The sequence below is a fragment of the Bombina bombina genome, chromosome 3, assembly GCF_027579735.1.
Source record: "Bombina bombina isolate aBomBom1 chromosome 3, aBomBom1.pri, whole genome shotgun sequence".
NCBI lineage: Eukaryota > Metazoa > Chordata > Amphibia > Anura > Bombinatoridae > Bombina > Bombina bombina.
In genome coordinates this window covers 1,216,700,606-1,216,724,763 of record NC_069501.1, presented here as the reverse complement: position 1 = coordinate 1,216,724,763, position 24,158 = coordinate 1,216,700,606, and the positions used below count along the sequence as shown (strand labels likewise).

The following is a 24,158-nucleotide window of genomic DNA, read 5'->3' as shown; positions in this document are numbered from 1 at the left end:
CGTACCCAAAATTTCACTGGATGATTAGAAATAGAGGTGGGATTTTATCACAGATAACATTTTTGCACAGGAAGTAAAAAAGGGTCCTTATGCTCAATACGGGCTGATACTGCTTATCTTGGATAGACACAGTTTTGTGAGAAACATTTTTTTAAGGGAAACTCTTTATATTCCTTAAGAGAAAACAAATTGGGCCTAATATTCACTTCCAAATTTGTGCATAATCTCTTATATGACAGTGAAAAGAATTTTGATTGAGGACTGAGCTCTCAAATATTGGTCAACTGGTAATGTATGGCGATTGTTAATTATATTTAATATTTTAAATCAAAGGTATTCTCTATAGCAGTAGTTTAAGTGTAGCTGTGATTTGTAAGTGTAATTTGTAGTTACAGGTAGGTGTTCCATAGGCCTGTGTAGTCTATAAATAATCATATCTAGCATTAAGCAATTTACTGTTGAGAGGAAAGGTTTTGTATTCCATATTTATAAACTCATTTTTTTTATTTACTGTGAACTCTCTTAAGAATTGCATATAAATTGGCTATTGTGTTAAATTGATAATTGTATAACAATCTCTGGGTTTAAGTTAAGTATATTAGATTATATTGGGTTGAAAATAGTGAATTATATTTCCCTGGAAATTCCATTAGATGGTGGGAGTTGAACCAAGATTTTATTGTGAGATTTGGATATAACGTTGTTAAATAAGCTATATATTGAATTGATTAACATTTCTGGAAAATTTATAAATCGTTCTTGTAAAGCCTAATGGTAATATTTGATGTTTAATTCATTTTGAATTAAGGTTAATTCATAGAAACATTGTGCCCATAATATTGAGGTACCTGGCAATTGATTGAATATGTATTAATATAGATATTTTTATAGCCTGCTTGATATAGGATATTGTAACAACTAGACATATATATGTGGTCATAATTAATACACCATTTTCTGCATAAATATAATCAATGTGTTTATAGAGATTAACTGGTCAGAATTTAGGAATTCATTTCATTTGAGATTAAATATTAATGTTTATAATAATTTTATGGTCATAATTTCTAGATATCTCAATAGCATTTTGGAATACACTACAGAGATTATATAACGTTTCACTGGAGTGTATTGACAAATTCTACTACATTAATTGGAGATATTGCTGATGATAATTTTATGATTGATTATTAATATTCATAATTCCGTTAATCAAAAAACATAAATTAGGCTTACCTGATAATTTTCTTTTCTTCTGATGAAAAGAGTCCACAGCTGCATTCATTACTTTTGGGAAATAAGAACCTGGCCACCAGGAGGAGGCAAAGACACCCCAGCCAAAGGCTTAAATACTCCTCCCACTCCCCTCATCCCCCAGTCATTCAGCCGAGGAACAAAGTCCAGTAGAAGAAATATCAGGGTGAAAGGTGCCAGAAGATAACAGAAGGGCGCCCCACAAAAGAATTACGGGTGGGGAGCTGTGGACTCTTTCCATCAGAAGAAAATTATCAGGTAAGCATAATTTATGTTTTTTGATTAACGGAATAATGAATATTAATAATCAATCCTAAAATTATCAGGTAAGCATAATTTATGTTTTTCTTCTTAAATGGAAAGAGTCCACAGCTGCATTCATTACTTTTGGAAAATACCCAAGCTATAGAGGGCACTGAATGCCAAGATGGGAGGGTACAATAGGCGGCCCATTCTGAGGGCACCAGGCCTGAAACCACTACCCAACAAAAACATAATTTATGCTTACCTGATAAATTTATTTCTCTTGTAGTGTGTTCAGTCCACGGGTCATCCATTACTTATGGGATATATTCTCCTCCCCAACAGGAAGCTGCAAGAGGATCACCCAAGCAGAGCTGCTATATAGCTCCTCCCCTCACATGTCATATACAGTCATTCGACCGAAACAAGACGAGAAAGGAAACACTATAGGGTGCAGTGGTGACTGGAGTTTTAATTAAAATTTAGAACTGCCTCAAAAAAGACAGGGCGGGCCGTGGACTGAACACACTACAAGAGAAATAAATTTATCAGGTAAGCATAAATTATGTTTTCTCTTGTTAAGTGTGTTCAGTCCACGGGTCATCCATTACTTATGGGATACCAATACCAAAGCTAAAGTACACGGATGATGGGAGGGACAAGGCAGGAACATTAAACAGAAGGAACCACTGCCTGTAGAACCTTTCTCCCAAAACCAGCCTCCGAAGAAGCAAAAGTGTCAAATTTGTAAAATTTTGAAAAGGTATGAAGTGAAGACCAAGTTGCAGCCTTGCAAATCTGTTCAACAGAGGCCTCATTCTTAAAGGCCCAGGTGGAAGCCACAGCTCTAGTGGAATGAGCTGTAATTCTTTCAGGAGGCTGCTGTCCAGCAGTCTCATAGGCTAAACGTATTATGCTACGAAGCCAAAAAGAGAGAGAGTTGGCCGAAGCCTTTTGACCTCTCCTCTGACCAGAATAAACGACAAACAGAGAAGAAGTTTGCCGAAAATCTTTAGTTGCCTGTAAGTAGAACTTCAGAGCACGGACTACGTCCAGATTATGCAAAAGACGTTCCTTCTTTGAAGAAGGATTAGGACACAATGAAGCAACAACAATCTCTTGATTGATATTCCTGTTAGAAACAACCTTAGGTAAAAACCCAGGTTTAGTACGCAGAACTACCTTGTCTGAATGAAAAATCAGATAAGGAGAATCGCAATGTAAGGCAGATAACTCAGAGACTCTTCGAGCCGAGGAAATAGCCATCAAAAACAGAACTTTCCAAGATAAAAACTTAATATCAATGGAATGAAGGGGTTCAAACGGAACACCCTGAAGAACTTTAAGAACCAAGTTTAAGCTCCACGGAGGAGCAACAGTTTTAAACACAGGCTTAATCCTAGCTAAAGCCTGAACGTCTGGATTCTCTGCCAGACGTTTGTGTAAAAGAATAGACAGAGCAGAAATCTGTCCCTTTAACGAACTAGCGGATAAACCCTTTTCTAAACCTTCTTGTAGATAAGCCAATATCCTAGGAATCCTAACCTTACTCCATGAGTAACTCTTGGATTCACACCAATATAAATATTTACGCCATATTTTATGGTAAATTTTTCTGGTAACAGGTTTCCGAGCCTGTATTAACGTATCAATAACCGACTCCGAAAAACCACGCTTTGATAGAATCAAGCGTTCAATCTCCATGCAGTCAGCCTCAGAGAAATTAGGCTTGGATGGTTGAAAGGACCCTGAATTAGAAGGTCCTGCCTCAGAGGCAGAGACCATGGTGGACAGGACGACATGTCCACTAGGTCTGCATACCAGGTCCTGCGTGGCCACGCAGGCGCTATCAGAATCACCGATGCTCTCTCCTGTTTGATCCTGGCAATCAGTCGAGGTAGCAACGGAAATGGTGGAAACACATAAGCCATGTTGAAAACCCAAGGGGCTGCTAGTGCATCTACCAGCACCGCTCCCGGGTCCCTGGACCTGGATCCGTAACAAGGAAGCTTGGTGTTCTGGCGAGATGCCATGAGATCCAGCTCCGGTTCGCCCCAACGAAGAATCAGTTGAGCAAACACCTCCGGGTGAAGTTCCCACTCCCCCGGATGAAAGGTCTGGCGACTTAGAAAGTCCGCCTCCCAGTTCTCCACGCCTGGGATGTAGATCGCTGACAGGTGACAAGAGTGCGACTCTGCCCAGCGAACTATCTTCGAGACTTCCAACATCGCTAGGGAACTCCTGGTTCCCCCTTGATGATTGATGTAAGCCACAGTCGTGATGTTGTCCGACTGAAATCTGATGAACCTCAGTGTTGCTAACTGAGGCCAAGCTAGAAGAGCATTGAATATTGCTCTTAATTCCAGAATGTTTATTGGGAGGAGTTTCTCCTTCTGAGTCCACGATCCCTGAGCCTTCAGGGAGTTCCAGACTGCACCCCAGCCTAGTAGGCTGGCGTCTGTTGTTACAATCGTCCAATCTGGTCTGCGAAAAGTCATTCCTTTGGACAGATGAACCCGCGACAACCACCAGAGAAGAGAATCTCTGGCCTCCTGGTCCAGATTTAGTAAAGGGGACAGATCTGAGTAATCCCCATTCCACTGACTTAGCATGCATAGTTGCAGCGGTCTGAGATGTAGGCGCGCAAATGGCACTATGTCCATTGCCGCGACCATTAAGCCGATTACTTCCATGCACTGAGCTACTGATGGGCTTGGAATGGAATGAAGGACACGGCAAGCATTTAGGATTTTTGATAACCTGGACTCCGTCAGGTAAATCTTCATCTCTACAGAATCTATAAGAGTCCCTAGAAAGGGAACCCTTGTGAGTGGGAACAGAGAACTCTTTTCCATGTTCACTTTCCACCCATGCGACCTCAGAAATGCTAGAACTATCTCTGTATGAGACTTTGCATTTTGAAAAGTTGACGCTTGTATCAGGATGTCGTCTAGGTACGGAGCCACCGCTATGCCTCGCGGTCTTAGTACCGCCAGAAGCGAGCCCAGAATCTTTGTAAAAATTCTCGGGGCCGTAGCCAACCCGAAGGGAAGAGCTACAAACTGGTAATGCCTGTCTAGAAAGGCAAACCTTAGGTACCGATAATGATCCTTGTGAATCGGTATGTGAAGGTAGGCATCCTTCAAGTCCACTGTGGTCATATACTGACCCACTTGGATCATGGGTAGGATGGTTCGAATAGTTTCCATTTTGAACGATGGAACTCTTAGGAATTTGTTTAAGATCTTCAGGTCCAAGATTGGCCTGAAGGTTCCCTCTTTTTTGGGAACTACAAACAGATTTGAGTAAAAACCTTGCCCTTGTTCCGTCCGCGGAACCGGGTGGATCACTCCCATTACTAAGAGGTCTTGTACACATCGTAGAAATGCCTCTTTCTTTATTAGGTTTGTTGATAACCTTGACAGATGAAATCTCCCTTGTGGAGGAGAAGTTTTGAAGTCCAGAAGGTATCCCTGAGATATGATCTCCAACGCCCAGGGATCCTGGACATCTCTTGCCCAGGCCTGGGCGAAGAGAGAAAGTCTGCCCCCCACTAGATCCGTTTCCGGATAGGGGGCCCTTTCTTCATGCTGTCTTAGGGGCAGAAGTAGGTTTTCTGGCCTGCTTGCCCTTGTTCCAGGACTGGTTGCCTTTCCAACCCTGTCTGTAACGAGTAGCAGTCCCTTCCTGTTTTGGAGCGGAGGAAGTTGATGCTGCTCCTGCCTTGAAATTACGAAAGGCACGAAAATTAGACTGTTTGGCCTTTGATTTGGCCCTGTCCTGAGGAAGGGTGTGACCCTTACCTCCAGTAATGTCAGCAATAATTTCTTTCAAGCCGGGCCCGAATAAGGTTTGCCCTTTGAAAGGAATATTAAGCAATTTAGATTTAGAAGTTACATCTGCTGACCAGGATTTAAGCCATAGCGCTCTGCGCGCCTGGATGGCGAATCCGGAGTTCTTAGCCGTTAGTTTGGTTAAATGCACAACGGCATCCAAAACAAATGCATTAGCTAGCTTAAGGGCTTTAAGCTTGTTCATAATCTCATCCAATGGTGCTGTGCGAATAGCCTCTTCCAGAGACTCAAACCAGAATGCCGCTGCAGCAGTGACGGGCGCAATGCATGCAAGGGGCTGTAATATAAAACCTTGTTGAACAAACATTTTCTTAAGGTAACCTTCTAATTTTTTATCCATTGGATCTGAGAAAGCACAACTATCCTCCACCGGGATAGTAGTACGCTTGGCTAAAGTAGAAACTGCTCCCTCCACCTTAGGGACCGTCTGCCATAAGTCTCGTGTGGTGGCGTCTATTGGGAACATTTTTCTAAATATCGGAGGAGGGGAAAAGGGCACACCGGGTCTATCCCACTCCTTCCTAATAATCTCTGTAAGCCTTTTAGGTATAGGAAAAACGTCAGTACACACCGGTACCGCATAGTATTTATCCAGCCTACATAATTTCTCTGGGATTGCAACCGTGTCGCAATCGTTCAGAGCCGCTAACACCTCCCCTAGCAATACACGGAGGTTCTCAAGCTTAAATTTAAAATGTGAAATTTCTGAATCCGGTCTCCCCGGATCAGATCCGTCACCCACAGAGTGAAGCTCTTCGTCCTCATGTTCTGCAAATTGTGACGCAGTATCGGACATGGCACAGCAGTATCGGACAAGCAATAGAAAAAACGCTGCAGCGCTTTTAAAAACACAAAAAAACTGTCACAGTTGAAATAACAATGAACTAATTCAGTTATAGCCAACAATTTTAACAGTAAATGTATGAATTTAGCAGAGGATTGCACCCACTAGCAAACGGATGATTAACCCCTCAATACCCAAAAACGGATAATCAATTTAAGATTTAACGCTTTTATCACAGTCAAACACACTGTCACAGGTCTGCTGTGACTGATTACCTCCCTCAAAAATGAATTTTGAAGACCCCTGCGCCCTCTGGAGACGTCCTGGATCAAGGAGGAAGAAGCAGGAAGACTGTGCAAGAATTTTAACTGCGCAACAAGGCGCCAAAAAAGGCCCCTCCCACTCATATTACAACAGTGGGAGACCTGTTACAACGGTTTCTATGCAGAAATATACGTTAGCCATATGGAAAAAAATCATGCCCAAAAAGATTTATCACCAAAGTACCTCACAAAACAAATAACATGCCAGTAAACGTTTTAAAAACAACTTTCCAGTGTTATGCAAAGTTATCACTAAGCCTGCTACCAGTCGCTTCTACTGCAGTTAAGGCTCATACATTTATATCAGTATTAACAGTATTTTCTCAGTCAAATTCTAGTCCCTAGAAAATAACTCAACTGCGCATACATTTATCAGCCTGATACCAGTCGCTACTACTGCATTAAAGGCTGTACTTACATCATATGGGTAACAGCAGTGTTTTCTTAGTCAATTCCATTCCTAGAAAATATTACTGCACATACCTCATTTGCGGGGGACCCCGCATGCTATTCCCTTTTCTGAAGTTACCCCACTCCTCAGAATGTGCGAGAACAGCCAGTGGATCTTAGTTACGTCTGCTAAGATCATTGAAAACGCAGGCAGATTCTTCTTCTAAATACTGCCTGAGAGAAAAACAGCACACTCCGGTGCCATTTAAAAATAACAAACTTTTGATCGAAGAAATAAATTAAGTATAAAACACCACTCCTCTTGCGGACTTCCTTCTATGTTGAGACTTGCAAGAGAATGACTGGATATGACATGTGAGGGGAGGAGCTATATAGCAGCTCTGCTTGGGTGATCCTCTTGCAGCTTCCTGTTGGGGAGGAGAATATATCCCATAAGTAATGGATGACCCGTGGACTGAACACACTTAACAAGAGAAAACCCCGCTTCGTCCGAAGCTGAGAAACTTTGAAAAGGAAAGGCCCAAGGACACTGACCCGCAGATAGTCCAGAAGCCTAGCTAGAGACCGCAAAATCGGACTCAACTGAGCCAACAGTCCTCCAGGAGACACCGTCGCCCAACAGTCGATCCCTCACCCCTCACTAATGAAGGGAACACCAGCCTAAACTCCCAAAGAGATAGGGCAAGGAAGAACCGAAGGGAAAACGAAAGGTCACCACAGAATCCATAAGGAACAATCCCCATAACAAGCCCAGCTCATAAGTTCCAAATGGGTCCTGACAAACAAAGGGAGACTACGCACAGACCAAGCAGAAACCGGAGGTTTAGGACTGGGCATCGAAACAGAAAAACCCTTCTCTCAACATCGTGCAAAGCACCGAAAGACAACGGAAGACGGAGTCCTCACAGCGTCCGAACATAGAATACAAAGTATTCAACCACAAAAAAATGTGTAACAGACCCAGACGAAAAAATCCTGAGTTGAGAACACAGAGCCCAAAACAGGGCGACACAGAGGATACTTGCTAATAAGCAGAAGTGGTCAACCAGAGAACAGACTGCAAAAAGCAACCCCCAGACAGAGTGCACGCTCTAGGCAAACAAGCTGCCAGACCTACACTCAGATCTCCAAAAAGGGGAACACATAACCTCAGTCGAGGCCCCCCTGAAAGGAGAGGATACACACAGAGCCCGAAGGAGGTGTAAACCTGGACCCTCTGCCTGTAGGACTAGGGAGCTAGCAACTACGCCCACCTAGTTCCTGAAAAGGACAACGTCTATCCGAACCCGAAACAGGGATAATGGAAGAACCCCAAGCCCGCTCACGAACAGCGGAAGAATGGCCACAGAGTAAAGCTACAACCCAACTCATAAAACAGACGACAAGGCCGTAGACTGAAAGGATCTAGCAAAAGGCCCAACAAAGTGTCAACACAGAGTCAGCAAGACTCCAGATAAACGTAACACCCCAGAGAGACACCCCTCTCTGATAAGTTACACAGTTCCAACCTCCTGATCCAGGAGAAGCCCCAAGAAAGGGACCACATCACCATAAGAGTGAGAATAAACACCTTAAGAAAATGAAGGCCCAGAAGGCAACACCTGTCCTCAAGGCACGAAGCTACAGGCTAAGGAGAAATCCACCCTGACACTGATGCCCCTGGAAAGGATGCAGATAGATGCAGCAGAGACACTGCAAACCAATTTGCCTGCAGAGCAGTGAATCCAAGGGTTACCCTAGCAAGCTGACCCAGGGAAGCCAACTCCCAGGCGCATCAAGCCTAATGAGCAACAGACACTCAGAAAACCTGGCCATAACCAGGTCAAGTAGACCGAGTAAGAGACATAGCTCAAGTTCCCAGTAACTGGGGAACCCCAATCCAGCCCCTAGGCCTAAGAGTCCAGTAACAACCCACAACTGGGTCCACAAGGGAAAACGCTGAGTGAAGCCTCAGCAACCGGAAGCCTCAGGGAGAAAACAGGTCCGGGCACCCAATTGTTCGATCAAACATATCCGAGAACTTAACAACCCATCTGATAAAAAACCAGACACAGGGGATATTAATGCAATATCCAGAGCAATCCGGATAACAAGAAGCACTCTTAAGTCCTGACCGAAGGAAGGAACCACCCCTTGCTAACAGTACTATGCTCCAAGGAGCAAGGCGATAAAAGTTGAATAACGACTCTAGAGCCCCTAGACTTCCAACACAGCCTCGGGACAACAAGCAAGGAAAACCTTGAGGCCAAAACACCTCGAGCAGTGCTAGTCTCCACATCACCTCCCTATCAAAAGAGGGATACAGGTAGAAAAAGACACGAAGCCCCAGCTCTGGGGAACCCACAGGGATCAACCATCTCCCAGAAGGAAAATCAGGTCCCTAAAAGGAGACCTAAACCAACCGGAGACAATGGGGGAAGACCAAAAGGTTCTCATAATCAGCTAGACAGTACACGGGTAATGAACAATAGCTGCAGCTGGTTACATTAAACAGCCTGTGAGCACACCTTCAAGGTGCAAGGAGCTGCCGCAGATTCAAACTGCAAACCTTCCGCATGCTAGGCAGCTATTCACACTACTGTACTAGCTGTAGATGGACCAAGTCCAAAAAGGACAAATCCAGAGCCTCAAAAGAAGGCCAAACCGCTCAAACGGCGGTAAGAGGGCGCTAAGCCCTCCAACCCTCCACTACGTGGGGGAGGAAACTTTATTGTCCGATAATACCAGGCATAAGAGACACAGCGGAAATTACGCTAAACCAGGCATCCAGATGAAGGCTAAAAGAACTGAAACAATCCTTCCCTCCTCACGGGCCCACAGGCCTCTTGATGCGTAGTTGAAACATGTAAAACAAATTATAACATGGGCACTCGGCGCCTCGAACAGCGCCACATGTCTGAACAGCGCCACATGTCTGAACAGCCTCAAGACAGAACCGAACCCAACAAGACCAGCCTGCACCCAGGGTCCTAACCGGCAGGCTGCATAAATCCTCCCTCAGAGGGGAAGAAGGGAAAACAGACATTTTAACATAGGACTAACCTGTCCAAAACAACTTCCGAAGAAGTAACAAAGGTGTATCGATCCCAGAGAGTTCCCGAAGGAAACAATAAACAGAACAAAAAACATCCCATCAGATAAAATAAAATATAAGGGGGGCGTGTCTGGGCAGCGTCCATGACAGGATGCAATATCAGAAGCTCTGGGTGAGATCTGGACAATCCGCCAATTATAACCAGATATATGCTACATCTCTGGAAAATTAGAATACCTATATGTGTATTATATGTTCCTGAACCAAATGATACCAGATTTGTTGATTCTATGAACCTGAAGTTCTGATCCGGACTGTCAAGTCTCAGTTGGACTGCCAGATGATACTCCTACATCTACAATTTGTATCAACTGGTTCTATATAGTGCCATACTTGTATTTTATGACAAAGAAAAGCGAAGATCGAACGACTCTCTAGCTACACACACACACACTTGCAACAGGAACTGATGGAGCCCAATGCCAATTTGTTACTCGAGGAAGTGATCCGCTTACTTGATGACCATCATGTGCGACTGCTACAAATTTGGTCTGCTGAATGGGACAGCCTACGCATGCTAGCAGAGCAAGCTGGACACCGGCATGTCAAACCAGGAGAACCACCCGGGAAAGTGAAAGAAGATGCCGGAACTCAAGTGAGCATTTAGGATTTAACAGAACCCTCACCCCAAGTGCAGGCCCCTCCTGAGTTAACGCTGAACCTCCAAGCCAGTAAACCAGGGATTACCTCTTTTGCTGTAAGCATATACCCTGACAAGTTACTGGGACTGAGAGTGGTGCCACTGATCTCCTCCATGAAGCAGCCGATAGTGGGAGGGCCGGTGAGTGAAACCTTGTCTGATAAGCTTGTCATTTTCCCCGAGCTTGAGGCGATCCCCCACAAGCAGAACTCTGGAGACAAACTAGAACTGTTTTCGGAGCCACCAGAGGGTCATCGGTTGAAGGAAACATCCCTTGAGAGAGATCCGCTTCAGACAGGGTCCGCTCAGTGGGTGGTAAAAAGTCTTGAGGGAACCCTCATTAACACCCTGACTTTGAGACACAAACAGGGGATCGGCTGAAGGACTTATATATGAACCGCACATTGCCCTTTGAAAAATCTATCATAGAGGGTAAAAAGTTTGATTCAGAGTAATTCCAAATTCTGCGATGATATTGTACCTTTACGTTATTTTATTTTCCTTATTTTTATTGTTGTTTTTTCTTCCCTCTATATAATATAAAATGTTTGGAAAGTGGGAAACTAACCGTATCATGCCTGCTTAGTTGGCAGACTCACGCATGCTTTATTATAGGTACTGTTTAAATGTTTTAAGATTTCCTCCAAATACCTTAGGTCAGTGGCTAATTGGATTCACACTGAGATGTTGCTGTATGTTTAACTCAATTTAAGTTATTGATATTAAACTCCCCATAGCTTTCGTATGTGGATCCAAAGCTATCATGTTATAACTATCCAGGTTATTGAGGGATATCGAGATAGCATAGGATTGTAATAGATATGCTACTTTAGCTGGTGTTCTAGCCATCTTGACATAGTATGGAGTTTATACCTTTAACATTACTTAAGTCCATCTCACTTAACAAGGATTTCTGTTTAGTCTCTGGAAGATATATAGTTACCTTAGGACCAAGAGGCTAGTTATTTTTACCACCCTCCATATGTCCTAACTTTGCTATAAATTAAGCCGGAGGGCTACTATTTTGTCCTATATATATCCCTAGAGCTACATACCCACAACTTCCAATTGGAATTCTGCATGGATGGTTAGTCTATGTACTCTCTCTTAATATAAAAGTATTGCTCATACATAGCTGGATGGGTACAGTATAAGCAACCTTTCCATACAGTATATTCTTAGACCAGATAAGAAATAGCAGTTGGCCTATATTTGTGGCAGTCAGCCTCTATGGAACAACTTCTTGCACTGTTTAGATGGGGCATTGTGTTTATACCTTTATGCTATCAGAAACCCTCAGCACTTAGAGGTCAGTGACCCAGTACTATATCTCCACCTTTAACTCGTTATACGATGCAGTCTATATATTCTATGTGTTCGTTTCAGAGTTCATTCCTATATTATATATTTATTTATATGTGAGACTATTAATGCTCCAAGGTTGCCCACACCCCTTGATATAAAACTATGCCAAAGTTTTGGTACTTCACTACCCATGTTATGTGACATACCTAGATAAATGTTAAGGACTAGCTTAGAGTTGTATTATACAAGCTAGTTATCTAGGGATTTATGTGCTCCATAGAACCTATATATATATATATATATATATATATATATATATATATATATATATATATATATACATATATATACATATATATACATACATACATACAACTTAACCTTTTGTTTTCATGCTCTGTTGAAGTTTTGTGTATGATCTGACCGTTACACAATACTATTAACTCTGCAAGTTATGGTACTCTTATTGCCATTGCTAGTATCTAGTTTATTAAAACGTTGAGTATGATGCATTATCATCATGGCCCAAGAGTGGCTTTTGAGATTTATTAGTCCCCTCTCTCTATGTCACACTAAATTGTATAGGCCCAAGAGTCGCTTTTTGTCCAATGGGGGAATCCTAGAATCCAAAAATGTAAAAACTTGGTTTAATTTAAGTTATTGTAATTTATGTTTTATATACTTTACAGACACCCTGTGTCCTGAAATATTGGACAATATTTTGCATTGGATGTTGTTTTCTTGTATGTCTTTATCATATTTTTCCTATGACTGTGTGTAATATATCTTTCTTGAAACCTCAATAAAAACAATTAAAAAAATAAAATAAAATATAAGGTAACCCGGAGGTTAACGCCCAAGAAGAAACAGGCCTACCCGCAGGACCAGCTAAACGGAGCCCAGATCTTGGGACGAAAGGCAAAGAATGACTGGGGGATGAGGGGAGTGGGAGGAGTATTTAAGCCTTTGGCTGGGGTGTCTTTGTCTCCTCCTAGTGGCCAGGATCTTATTTCCCAAAAGTAATGATGCAGCTGTGGACTCTTTCCATTTAAGAAGAAAATATTGTTACCTAAATATATAACACGTTGGAGGTTACTGCGGAGACAGAAATAAATAACATTGTAACCTGTAGAATATACAACAATACAACACCTGTTTTGCATATTTGTGCTGTTGTGAGGGATTCTATTCAGGGGGTTGAATAATTTTGAGACTGCAGAATTCATTAAAAGTTGCATTTTCAGTTGAATTTGGGGAAACCACTTGAAGCATTTGTTGTGTTGAGCTATTTCAAGTACTGTTGTTTGATTTGTTCATTACAAAACAGCTGAAAGTCTATAAATTTTGAAAATAAACCTGATTTGCAATGGGGGTTGAATTTTTTTGATTACAACTGTATGTGTACATATGTATTTATATGTGTATATATGTATTTACAGATGTGTATACACACATAAATACATATATATAAGTGCATTGGAGCCCTTTGCAATTAAGTAGACGAAAACAATTAAAAACAGAATTTATGTTTACCTGATAAATTACTTTCTCCAACGGTGTGTCCGGTCCACGGCGTCATCCTTACTTGTGGGATATTCTCTTCCCCAACAGGAAATGGCAAAGAGCCCAGCAAAGCTGGTCACATGATCCCTCCTAGGCTCCGCCTACCCCAGTCATTCGACCGACGTTAAGGAGGAATATTTGCATAGGAGAAACCATATGATACCGTGGTGACTGTAGTTAAAGAAAATAAATCATCAGACCTGATTAAAAAACCAGGGCGGGCCGTGGACCGGACACACCGTTGGAGAAAGTAATTTATCAGGTAAACATAAATTCTGTTTTCTCCAACATAGGTGTGTCCGGTCCACGGCGTCATCCTTACTTGTGGGAACCAATACCAAAGCTTTAGGACACGGATGAAGGGAGGGAGCAAATCAGGTCACCTAAATGGAAGGCACCACGGCTTGCAAAACCTTTCTCCCAAAAAATAGCCTCAGAAGAAGCAAAAGTATCAAACTTGTAAAATTTGGTAAAAGTGTGCAGTGAAGACCAAGTCGCTGCCCTACATATCTGATCAACAGAAGCCTCGTTCTTGAAGGCCCATGTGGAAGCCACAGCCCTAGTGGAATGAGCTGTGATTCTTTCAGGAGGCTGCCGTCCGGCAGTCTCGTAAGCCAATCTGATGATGCTTTTAATCCAAAAAGAGAGAGAGGTAGAAGTTGCTTTTTGACCTCTCCTGTTACCAGAATAAACAACAAACAAGGAAGATGTTTGTCTAAAATCCTTTGTAGCATCTAAATAGAATTTTAGAGCGCGAACAACATCCAAATTGTGCAACAAACGTTCCTTCTTTGAAACTGGTTTCGGACCCAAAGAAGGCACGACTATCTCCTGGTTAATGTTTTTGTTAGAAACAACTTTTGGAAGAAAACCAGGTTTAGTACGTAAAACCACCTTATCTGCATGGAACACCAGATAAGGAGGAGAACACTGCAGAGCAGATAATTCTGAAACTCTTCTAGCGGAAGAAATTGCAGCCAAAAACAAAACTTTCCAAGATAATAACTTAATATCAACGGAATGTAAGGGTTCAAACGGAACCCCCTGAAGAACTGAAAGAACTAAGTTGAGACTCCAAGGAGGAGTCAAAGGTTTGTAAACAGGCTTGATTCTAACCAGAGCCTGAACAAAGGCTTGAACATCTGGCACAGCTGCCAGCTCTTTGTGAAGTAACACAGACAAGGCAGAAATCTGTCCCTTCAAGGAACTTGCAGATAATCCTTTCTCCAATCCTTCTTGAAGAAAGGATAGAATCCTAGGAATCTTTACCTTGTCCCAAGGGAATCCTTTAGATTCACACCAACAGATATATTTTTTCCATATTTTGTGGTAAATTTTTCTAGTTACAGGCTTTCTGGCCTGAACAAGAGTATCAATAACAGAATCTGAGAACCCTCGCTTTGATAAGATCAAGCGTTCAATCTCCAAGCAGTCAGCTGGAGTAGGACCAGATTCGGATGTTCGAACGGACCTTGAACAAGAAGGTCTCGTCTCAAAGGTAGCTTCCATGGTGAAGCCGATGACATATTCACCAGATCTGCCTACCAAGTCCTGCGTGGTTACGCAGGAGCTATCAAGATCACCTACGCCTTCTCCTGATTGATCCTGGCTACCAGCCTGGGGATGAGAGGAAACGGCGGGAATACATAAGCTAGGTTGAAGGTCCAAGGTGCTACTAGTGCATCTACTAGAGTCGCCTTGGGATCCCTGGATCTGGACCCGTAGCAAGGAACCTTGAAGTTCTGACGAGAGGCCATCAGATCCATGTCTGGAATGCCCCACAGTTGAGTGATTTGGGCAAAGATTTCCGGATGGAGTTCCCACACCCCCGGATGCAATGTCTGACGAATCAGAAAATCCGCTTCCCAAGTTTCCACTCCTGGGATGTGGATTGCAGACAGGTGGCAGGAGCGAGTCTCCGCCCATTGAATGATTTTGGTCACTTCTTCCATCGCCAGGGAACTCCTTGTTCCCCCCTGATGGTTGATGTACGCAACAGTCGTCATGTTGTCTGATTGAAACCGTATGTAAAATCACATCTATTTAAATGAGAAGGAACCTTGGCTTCCCCACAGTCAGAACACAATCTATCTGGTAGTTCAGACATGTTAAACAGGCATAAACTTGATAACAAAGCACAAAAAACGTTTTAAAATAAAACCGTTACTGTCACTTTAAATTTTAAACTGAACACACTTTATTACTGCAATTGCGAAAAAGTATGAAGGAATTGTTCAAAATTCACCAAAATTTCACCACAGTGTCTTAAAGCCTTAAAAGTATTGCACACCAAATTTGGAAGCTTTAACCCTTAAAATAACGGAACCGGAGCCGTTTTTATATTTAACCCCTTTACAGTCCCTGGAATCTGCTTTGCTGAGACCCAACCAAGCCCAAAGGGGAATACGATACCAAATAATGCCTTCAGAAAGACTTTTCTATGTATCAGAGCTCCACACACATGCAGCTGCATGTCATGCTGTTCTCAAAAACAAGTGCGCCATACCGGCTCGAAAATGAGGCTCTGACTATGATTAGGGAAAGCCCCAATAGAATAAAGTGTCTAAAACAGTGCCTGCCGATATTATTTTACAAAAAATACCCAGATTAAATGATTCCTCAAGGCTAAATATGTGTAAATATGATCGATTTAGCCCAGAAAATGTCTACAGTCTTAATAAGCCCTTGTGAAGCCCTTATTTACTGTGTGAATAAAAATGGCTTACCGGATCCCATAGGGAAAATGACAGCTTCCAGCATTACATCGTCTTGTTAGAATGTGTCATACCTCAAGCAGCAAAAGACTGCTCACTGTTCCCCCAACTGAAGTTAATTCCTCTCAACAGTCCTGTGTGGAACAGCCATGGATTTTAGTAACGGTTGCTAAAATCATTTTCCTCATACAAACAGAAATCTTCATCTCTTTTCTGTTTCAGAGTAAATAGTACATACCAGCACTATTTTAAAATAACAAACTCTTGATTGAATAATAAAAACTACAGTTAAACACTAAAAAACTCTAAGCCATCTCCGTGGAGATGTTGCCTGTACAACGGCAAAGAGAATGACTGGGGTAGGCGGAGCCTAGGAGGGATCATGTGACCAGCTTTGCTGGGCTCTTTGCCATTTCCTGTTGGGGAAGAGAATATCCCACAAGTAAGGATGACGCCGTGGACCGGACACACCTATGTTGGAGAAATCATATTTATGCAATATACATATTTAATAAAGTGTTATAGTGTGTATTTACAGTAAATATTTCACATTCCAATGTTCTGCACATAGCAGAATATGTTCTAAGTATTTGTAAATAGATATTTCTGTATATATCTATTCCTAGGTATAGATTTATATTGTACCAAAATACCATCAACTATATATCTAGAAATATGTATTTATTAATAAAATGGAATGTGAAATATTCATATTTTCATGTCCGGTTAGAGCACATGAGAATATGTGATCGGGTTTGTGCGCAGTAAGTTGTTTTTTTCGCTCCACTGATTTCTATGGGGAAGTTATCAAGCGTGCGATATTGTAAGTTCAGCTTTTTGAGCGAATTGTGTTAATGCAAAAGCAATAACTTTTTACTTTTAACTGGTAATCCCAGCTCAACCCAACTAGCAAAAGCGCTAAATAGCGTTCCACTCGTAATCTAGCCCATTGTGTTTACTTAAATAGTTTACAGCATGCCAGGCACAGCATACCAACCTCACATTTGTACTGGAATGTTTCCCCAGCATTCTTTAAAACCTCTATAGCTTCTGTGTAAGACATACTGAAAAATCAAGGAAAGAAAAACAATATTAGAAAAAAGAATACATGAAGTACGAAAATTTGTAGAAGAAATTAGTAGATACTTGAAAAAACAAAAAACTAAAAAATGTCATAGAAAAAAAATGTCATAGAAAAAAAACAGAATTTATGTTTACCTGATAAATTACTTTCTCCAACGGTGTGTCCGGTCCACGGCGTCATCCTTACTTGTGGGATATTCTCCTCCCCAACAGGAAATGGCAAAGAGCCCAGCAAAGCTGGTCACATGATCCCTCCTAGGCTCCGCCTACCCCAGTCATTCGACCGACGTTAAGGAGGAATATTTGCATAGGAGAAACCATATGATACCGTGGTGACTGTAGTTAAAGAAAATAAATTATCAGTCCTGATTAAAAAACCAGGGCGGGCCGTGGACCGGACACACCGTTGGAGAAAGTAATTTATCAGGTAAACATAAATTCTGTTTTCTCCAACATAGGTGTGTCCGGTCCACGGCGTCATCCTTACTTGTGGGAACCAATACCAAAGCTTTAGGACACGGATGAAGGGAGGGAGCAAATCAGGTCACCTAAATGGAAGGCACCACGGCTTGCAAAACCTTTCTCCCAAAAATAGCCTCAGAAGAAGCAAAAGTATCAAACTTGTAAAATTTGGTAAAAGTGTGCAGTGAAGACCAAGTCGCTGCCCTACATATCTGATCAACAGAAGCCTCGTTCTTGAAGGCCCATGTGGAAGCCACAGCCCTAGTGGAAGGAGCTGTGATCCTTTCAGGAGGCTGCCGTCCGGCAGTCTCGTAAGCCAATCTGATGATGCTTTTAATCCAAAAAGAGAGAGAGGTAGAAGTTGCTTTTTGACCTCTCCTTTTACCAGAATAAACAACAAACAAGGAAGATGTTTGTCTAAAATCCTTTGTAGCATCTAAATAGAATTTTAGAGCGCGAACAACATCCAAATTGTGCAACAAACGTTCCTTCTTCGAAACTGGTTTCGGACACAGAGAAGGCACGACTATCTCCTGGTTAATGTTTTTGTTAGAAACAACTTTTGGAAGAAAACCAGGTTTAGTACGTAAAACCACCTTATCTGCATGGAACACCAGATAAGGAGGAGAACACTGCAGAGCAGATAATTCTGAAACTCTTCTAGCAGAAGAAATTGCAACCAAAAACAAAACTTTCCAAGATAATAACTTAATATCAACGGAATGTAAGGGTTCAAACGGAACCCCCTGAAGAACTGAAAGAACTAAGTTGAGACTCCAAGGAGGAGTCAAAGGTTTGTAAACAGGCTTGATTCTAACCAGAGCCTGAACAAAGGCTTGAACATCTGGCACAGCTGCCAGCTTTTTGTGAAGTAACACAGACAAGGCAGAAATCTGTCCCATCAAGGAACTTGCAGATAATCCGTTTTCCAATCCTTCTCGAAGGAAGGATAGAATCTTAGGAATCTTAACCTTGTCCCAAGGGAATCCTTTAGATTCACACCAACAGATATATTTTTTCCAAATTTTGTGGTAAATTTTTCTAGTTACAGGCTTTCTGGCCTGAACAAGAGTATCAATAACAGAATCTGAGAACCCTCGCTTTGAGAAGATCAAGCGTTCAATCTCCAAGCAGTCAGCTGGAGTGGGACCAGATTCGGATGTTCGAACGGACCTTGAACAAGAAGGTCTCGTCTCAAAGGTAGCTTCCATGGTGGAGCCGATGACATATTCACCAGATCTGCATACCAAATCCTGCGTGGCCACGCAGGAGCTATCAAGATCACCGACGCCCTCTCCTGATTGATCCTGGCTACCAGCCTGGGGATGAGAGGGAACGGCGGGAATACATAAGCTAGTTTGAAGGTCCAAGGTGCTACTAGTGCATCTACTAGAGTCGCCTTGGGATCCCTGGATCTGGACCCGTAGCAAGGAACCTTGAAGTTCTGACGAGAGGCCATCAGATCCATGTCTGGAATGCCCCACAGTTGAGTGATTTGGGCAAAGATTTCCGGATGGAGTTCCCACTCCCCCGGATGCAATGTCTGACGACTCAGAAAATCCGCTTCCCAATTTTCCACTCCTGGGATGTGGATTGCAGACAGGTGGCAGGAGCGAGTCTCCGCCCATTGAATGATTTTGGTCACTTCTTCCATCGCCAGGGAACTCCTTGTTCCCCCCTGATGGTTGATGTACGCAACAGTCGTCATGTTGTCTGATTGAAACCGTATGAACTTGGCCCTCGCTAGCTGAGGCCAAGCCTTGAGAGCATTGAATATCGCTCTCAGTTCCAGAATATTTATCGGTAGAAGAGATTCTTCCCGAGACCAAAGACCCTGAGCTTTCAGGGATCCCCAGACCGCGCCCCAGCCCATCAGACTGGCGTCGGTCGTGACAATGACCCACTCTGGTCTGCGGGAGGTCACCCCTTGTGACAGGTTGTCCATGGACAGCCACCAACGGAGTGAGTCTCTGGTCCTCTGATTTACTTGTATCTTCGGAGACAAGTCTGTATAGTCCCCATTCCACTGACTGAGCATACACAGTTGTAATGGTCTCAGATGAATGCGCGCAAAAGGAACTATGTCCATTGCCGCTACCATCAAACCTATCACTTCCATGCACTGCGCTATGGAAGGAAGAGGAACGGAATGAAGTATCCGACAAGAGTTTAGAAGTTTTGTTTTTCTGGTCTCTGTCAGAAAAATCCTCATTTCTAAGGAGTCTATTATTGTTCCCAAGAAGGGAACTCTTGTCGACGGAGATAGAGAACTCTTTTCCACGTTCACTTTCCATTCGTGAGATCTGAGAAAGGCCAGGACTATGTCCGTGTGAGCCTTTGCTTGAGGAAGGGACGACGCTTGAATCAGAATGTCGTCCAAGTAAGGTACTACAGCAATGCCCCTTGGTCTTAGCACCGCCAGAAGGGACCCTAGTACCTTTGTGAAAATCCTTGGAGCAGTGGCTAATCCGAAAGGAAGCGCCACGAACTGGTAATGCTTGTCCAGGAATGCGAACCTTAGGAACCGATGATGTTCCTTGTGGACAGGAATATGTAGATACGCATCCTTTAAATCTACCGTGGTCAAGAATTGACCTTCCTGGATGGAAGGATTGTTCGAATGGTTTCCATTTTGGACGATGGAACCTTGAGAAACTTGTTTAGGATCTTGAGATCTAAGATTGGTCTGAACGTTCCCTCTTTTTTGGGAACTACGAACAGATTGGAGTAGAACCCCATCCCTCGTTCTTTTAATGGAACAGGATGAATCACTTCCAGAAGATAACCTTGGGAGACTATTTCTAGCGCCCAAGGATCCAGAACATCTCTTGCCCAAGCCTGAGTGAAGAGAGAGAGAGAGTCTGCCCCCCACCAAATCCGGTCCCGGATCGGGGGCCCGCATCTCATGCTGTCTTGGGAGCAGTGGCAGGGTTCTTGGCCTGCTTTCCTTTGTTCCAGCCTTGCATTGGTCTCCAGGCTGGATTGGCTTGAGAAGTATTACCCTCCTGCTTAGAGGACGTAGCACTTGGGGCTGGTCCGTTTCTGCGAAAGGGACGAAAATTAGGTTTATTTTTGGCCTTGAAAGACCTATCCTGAGGAAGGGCGTGGCCCTTGCCCCCAGTGATATCAGAGATAATCTCTTTCAAGTCAGGGCCAAACAGTGTTTTCCCCTTGAAAGGAATGTCGAGCAATTTGTTCTTGGAAGACGCATCCGCTGACCAAGATTTTAACCAAAGTGCTCTGCGCGCCACAATAGCAAACCCAGAATTTTTCGCCGCTAACCTAGCCAATTGCAAGGTGGCGTCTAGGGTGAAAGAATTAGCCAATTTAAGAGCACGAATTCTGTCCATAATCTCCTCATAAGAAGAAGAATTACTAATAATCGCCTTTTCTAGCTCATCGAACCAGAAACACGCGGCTGTAGTGACAGGGACAATGCATGCAATTGGTTGTAGAAGGTAACCTTGCTGAACAAACATCTTTTTTAGCAAACCTTCTAATTTTTTATCCATAGGATCTTGGAAAGCACAACTATCTTCTATGGGTATAGTGGTGCGCTTGTTTAGAGTAGAAACCGCCCCCTCGACCTTGGGGACTGTCTGCCATAAGTCCTTTCTGGGGTCGACTATAGGAAACAATTTTTTAAATATGGGGGGAGGTACGAAAGGTATACCGGGCCTGTCCCATTCTTTATTAACAATGTACGCCACCCGCTTGGGTATAGGAAAAGCTTCGGGGGGCCCCGGGGCCTCTAGGAACTTGTCCATTTTACATAGTGTTTCTGGAATGACCAGATAATCACAATCATCCAAATTGGATAACACCTCCTTAAGCAGAGCGCGGAGATGTTCCAACTTAAATTTAAAAGTAATCACATCAGGTTCAGCTTGTTGAGAAATTTTTCCTGAATCTGAAATTTCTCCCTCAGACAAAACCTCCCTGGCCCCCTCAGACTGGTGTAGGGGCCCTTCAGAAACAATATCATCAGCGTCCTCATGCTCTTCAGTATTTTCTAAAACAGAGCAGTCGCGCTTTCGCTGATAAGTGGGCATATTGGCTAAAATGTTTTTGATAGAATTATCCATTACAGCCGTTAATTGTTGCATAGTAAGGAGTATTGGCGCGCTAGATGTACTAGGGGCCTCCTGTATGGGCAAGACTGGTGTAGACGAAGGAGGGGATGATGCAGTACCATGCTTACTCCCCTCACTTGAGGAATCATCTTGGGCATCATTTTTAATCACATCTATTTAAATGAGAAGGAACCTTGGCTTCCCCACAGTCAGAACACAATCTATCTGGTAGTTCAGACATGTTAAACAGACATAAACTTGATAACAAAGCACAAAAAACGTTTTAAAATAAAACCGTTACTGTCACTTTAAATTTTAAACTGAACACACTTTATTACTGCAATTGCGAAAAAGTATGAAGGAATTGTTCAAAATTCACCAAAATTTCACCACAGTGTCTTAAAGCCTTAAAAGTATTGCACACCAAATTTGGAAGCTTTAACCCTTAAAATAACGGAACCGGAGCCGTTTTTATATTTAACCCCTTTACAGTCCCTGGAATCTGCTTTGCTGAGACCCAACCAAGCCCAAAGGGGAATACGATACCAAATGATGCCTTCAGAAAGACTTTTCTATGTATCAGAGCTCCACACACATGCAGCTGCATGTCATGCTGTTCTCAAAAACAAGTGCGCCATACCGGCGCGAAAATGAGGCTCTGACTATGATTAGGGAAAGCCCCTATAGAATAAGGTGTCTAAAACAGTGCCTGCCGATATTATTTTACAAAAAATACCCAGATTAAATCATTCCTCAAGGCTAAATATGTGTAAATATGATCGATTTAGCCCAGAAAATGTCTACAGTCTTAATAAGCCCTTGTGAAGCCCTTATTTACTGTCTGAATAAAAATGGCTTACCGGATCCCATAGGGAAAATGACAGCTTCCAGCATTACATCGTCTTGTTAGAATGTGTCATACCTCAAGCAGCAAAAGACTGCTCACTGTTCCCCCAACTGAAGTTAATTCCTCTCAACAGTCCTGTGTGGAACAGCCATGGATTTTAGTAACGGTTGCTAAAATCATTTTCCTCATACAAACAGAAATCTTCATCTCTTTTCTGTTTCAGAGTAAATAGTACATACCAGCACTATTTTAAAATAACAAACTCTTGATTGAATAATAAAAACTACAGTTAAACACTAAAAAACTCTAAGCCATCTCCGTGGAGATGTTGCCTGTACAACGGCAAAGAGAATGACTGGGGTAGGCGGAGCCTAGGAGGGATCATGTGACCAGCTTTGCTGGGCTCTTTGCCATTTCCTGTTGGGGAGGAGAATATCCCACAAGTAAGGATGACGCCGTGGACCGGACACACCTATGTTGGAGAAAAGTGATTGTAAACTTTAATGAATTAAAGCCCAATATCAAAAAATAATCTTTAATTCATTAACGTTTACAAAGATGCTTATGTTTTTTTTTAAATACTTTGCCCCGCATCTCCTGCTTTCTTTAGCATATGGATGACAAATCTGGCTTCCTCCAATCGTTGTATGCTCCATGAGCTAGACGATAAAGGGGGCACTCAACGATTGGATGAAACCGGATTAGTCATCGATCTTCTAAAGAATGTGATGAAGTTTCTGAAAAGACAGAAAGAAATGGAGCGCAACACCGTGCACCAGAAAAATGCACAAACGATCTAAGTGTAGTAAATACAGTGACATTTTAATACATCAAAAGCACAATTAAAAATGCACACTCACACAGTATAACCTCAAACGTATGAGGTATGTTCCAGCATATGTAAAATTAGAGATTCGTACATCCACCAGTCTGATGGTAACCCCTCCACAGCAGTAGATATCCACTAGGGCAGTATGTAAATAAATCTATCAGAACGTCTCTGTTAAACCCAAAAACAGTGGTATTATGAGGTTAGTCTATAGGTTCTGGGGATAAAAAAGTCTCCACAAACACACAATAGAGAGAGTTATTTGTGACTGGACAGCGGTACTCTGTTAGTGAAGCTGGCATCAGTGTGACTGCTCCTGCCAGATAACCAGCGTCCTCTCGTAAAAGATGGGCATGGCCTAACACGTTTCGCGAGACTCCTCCTCACTTCGTCATTGCCTCTGACGAAGCAAGGAGGAGCCTCGCGAAATGAGTTAGGGTACTCCCATCTGTTATGAGAGAACGTTCTGACTGATTTATTTACATACGGCCCTAGTGGATATCCGCTGCTGTAGAAGGGTTACCATCAGATTGGTGGATGTACGAATCTCCAATTTCACATATGCTGGAACATACCTCATACGTTTGAGGTTATACTGTGTGAGTGTGCATTTTTTAGTGTGCTTTTGATGTATTAAAGTGTCACTGTATTTACTACACTTAGATCGTTTTTGCTTTTT

General features: G+C 42.6%; 1 protein-coding gene across 3 annotated transcripts in view; it reads right to left on the bottom strand.

Moving 5' to 3' along the window:
- Positions 1–24,158, bottom strand: part of NARS2 (asparaginyl-tRNA synthetase 2, mitochondrial) — a 192,423-nt gene that overhangs the window by 51,477 nt on the left and 116,788 nt on the right. For all 3 annotated transcript variants that reach the window (XM_053708676.1, XM_053708675.1, XM_053708677.1), the window contains exon 11: positions 17,183–17,249. In XM_053708676.1, the coding sequence (XP_053564651.1) occupies positions 17,183–17,249 (67 nt within the window). The remainder of the gene's footprint in view (positions 1–17,182; positions 17,250–24,158) is intronic.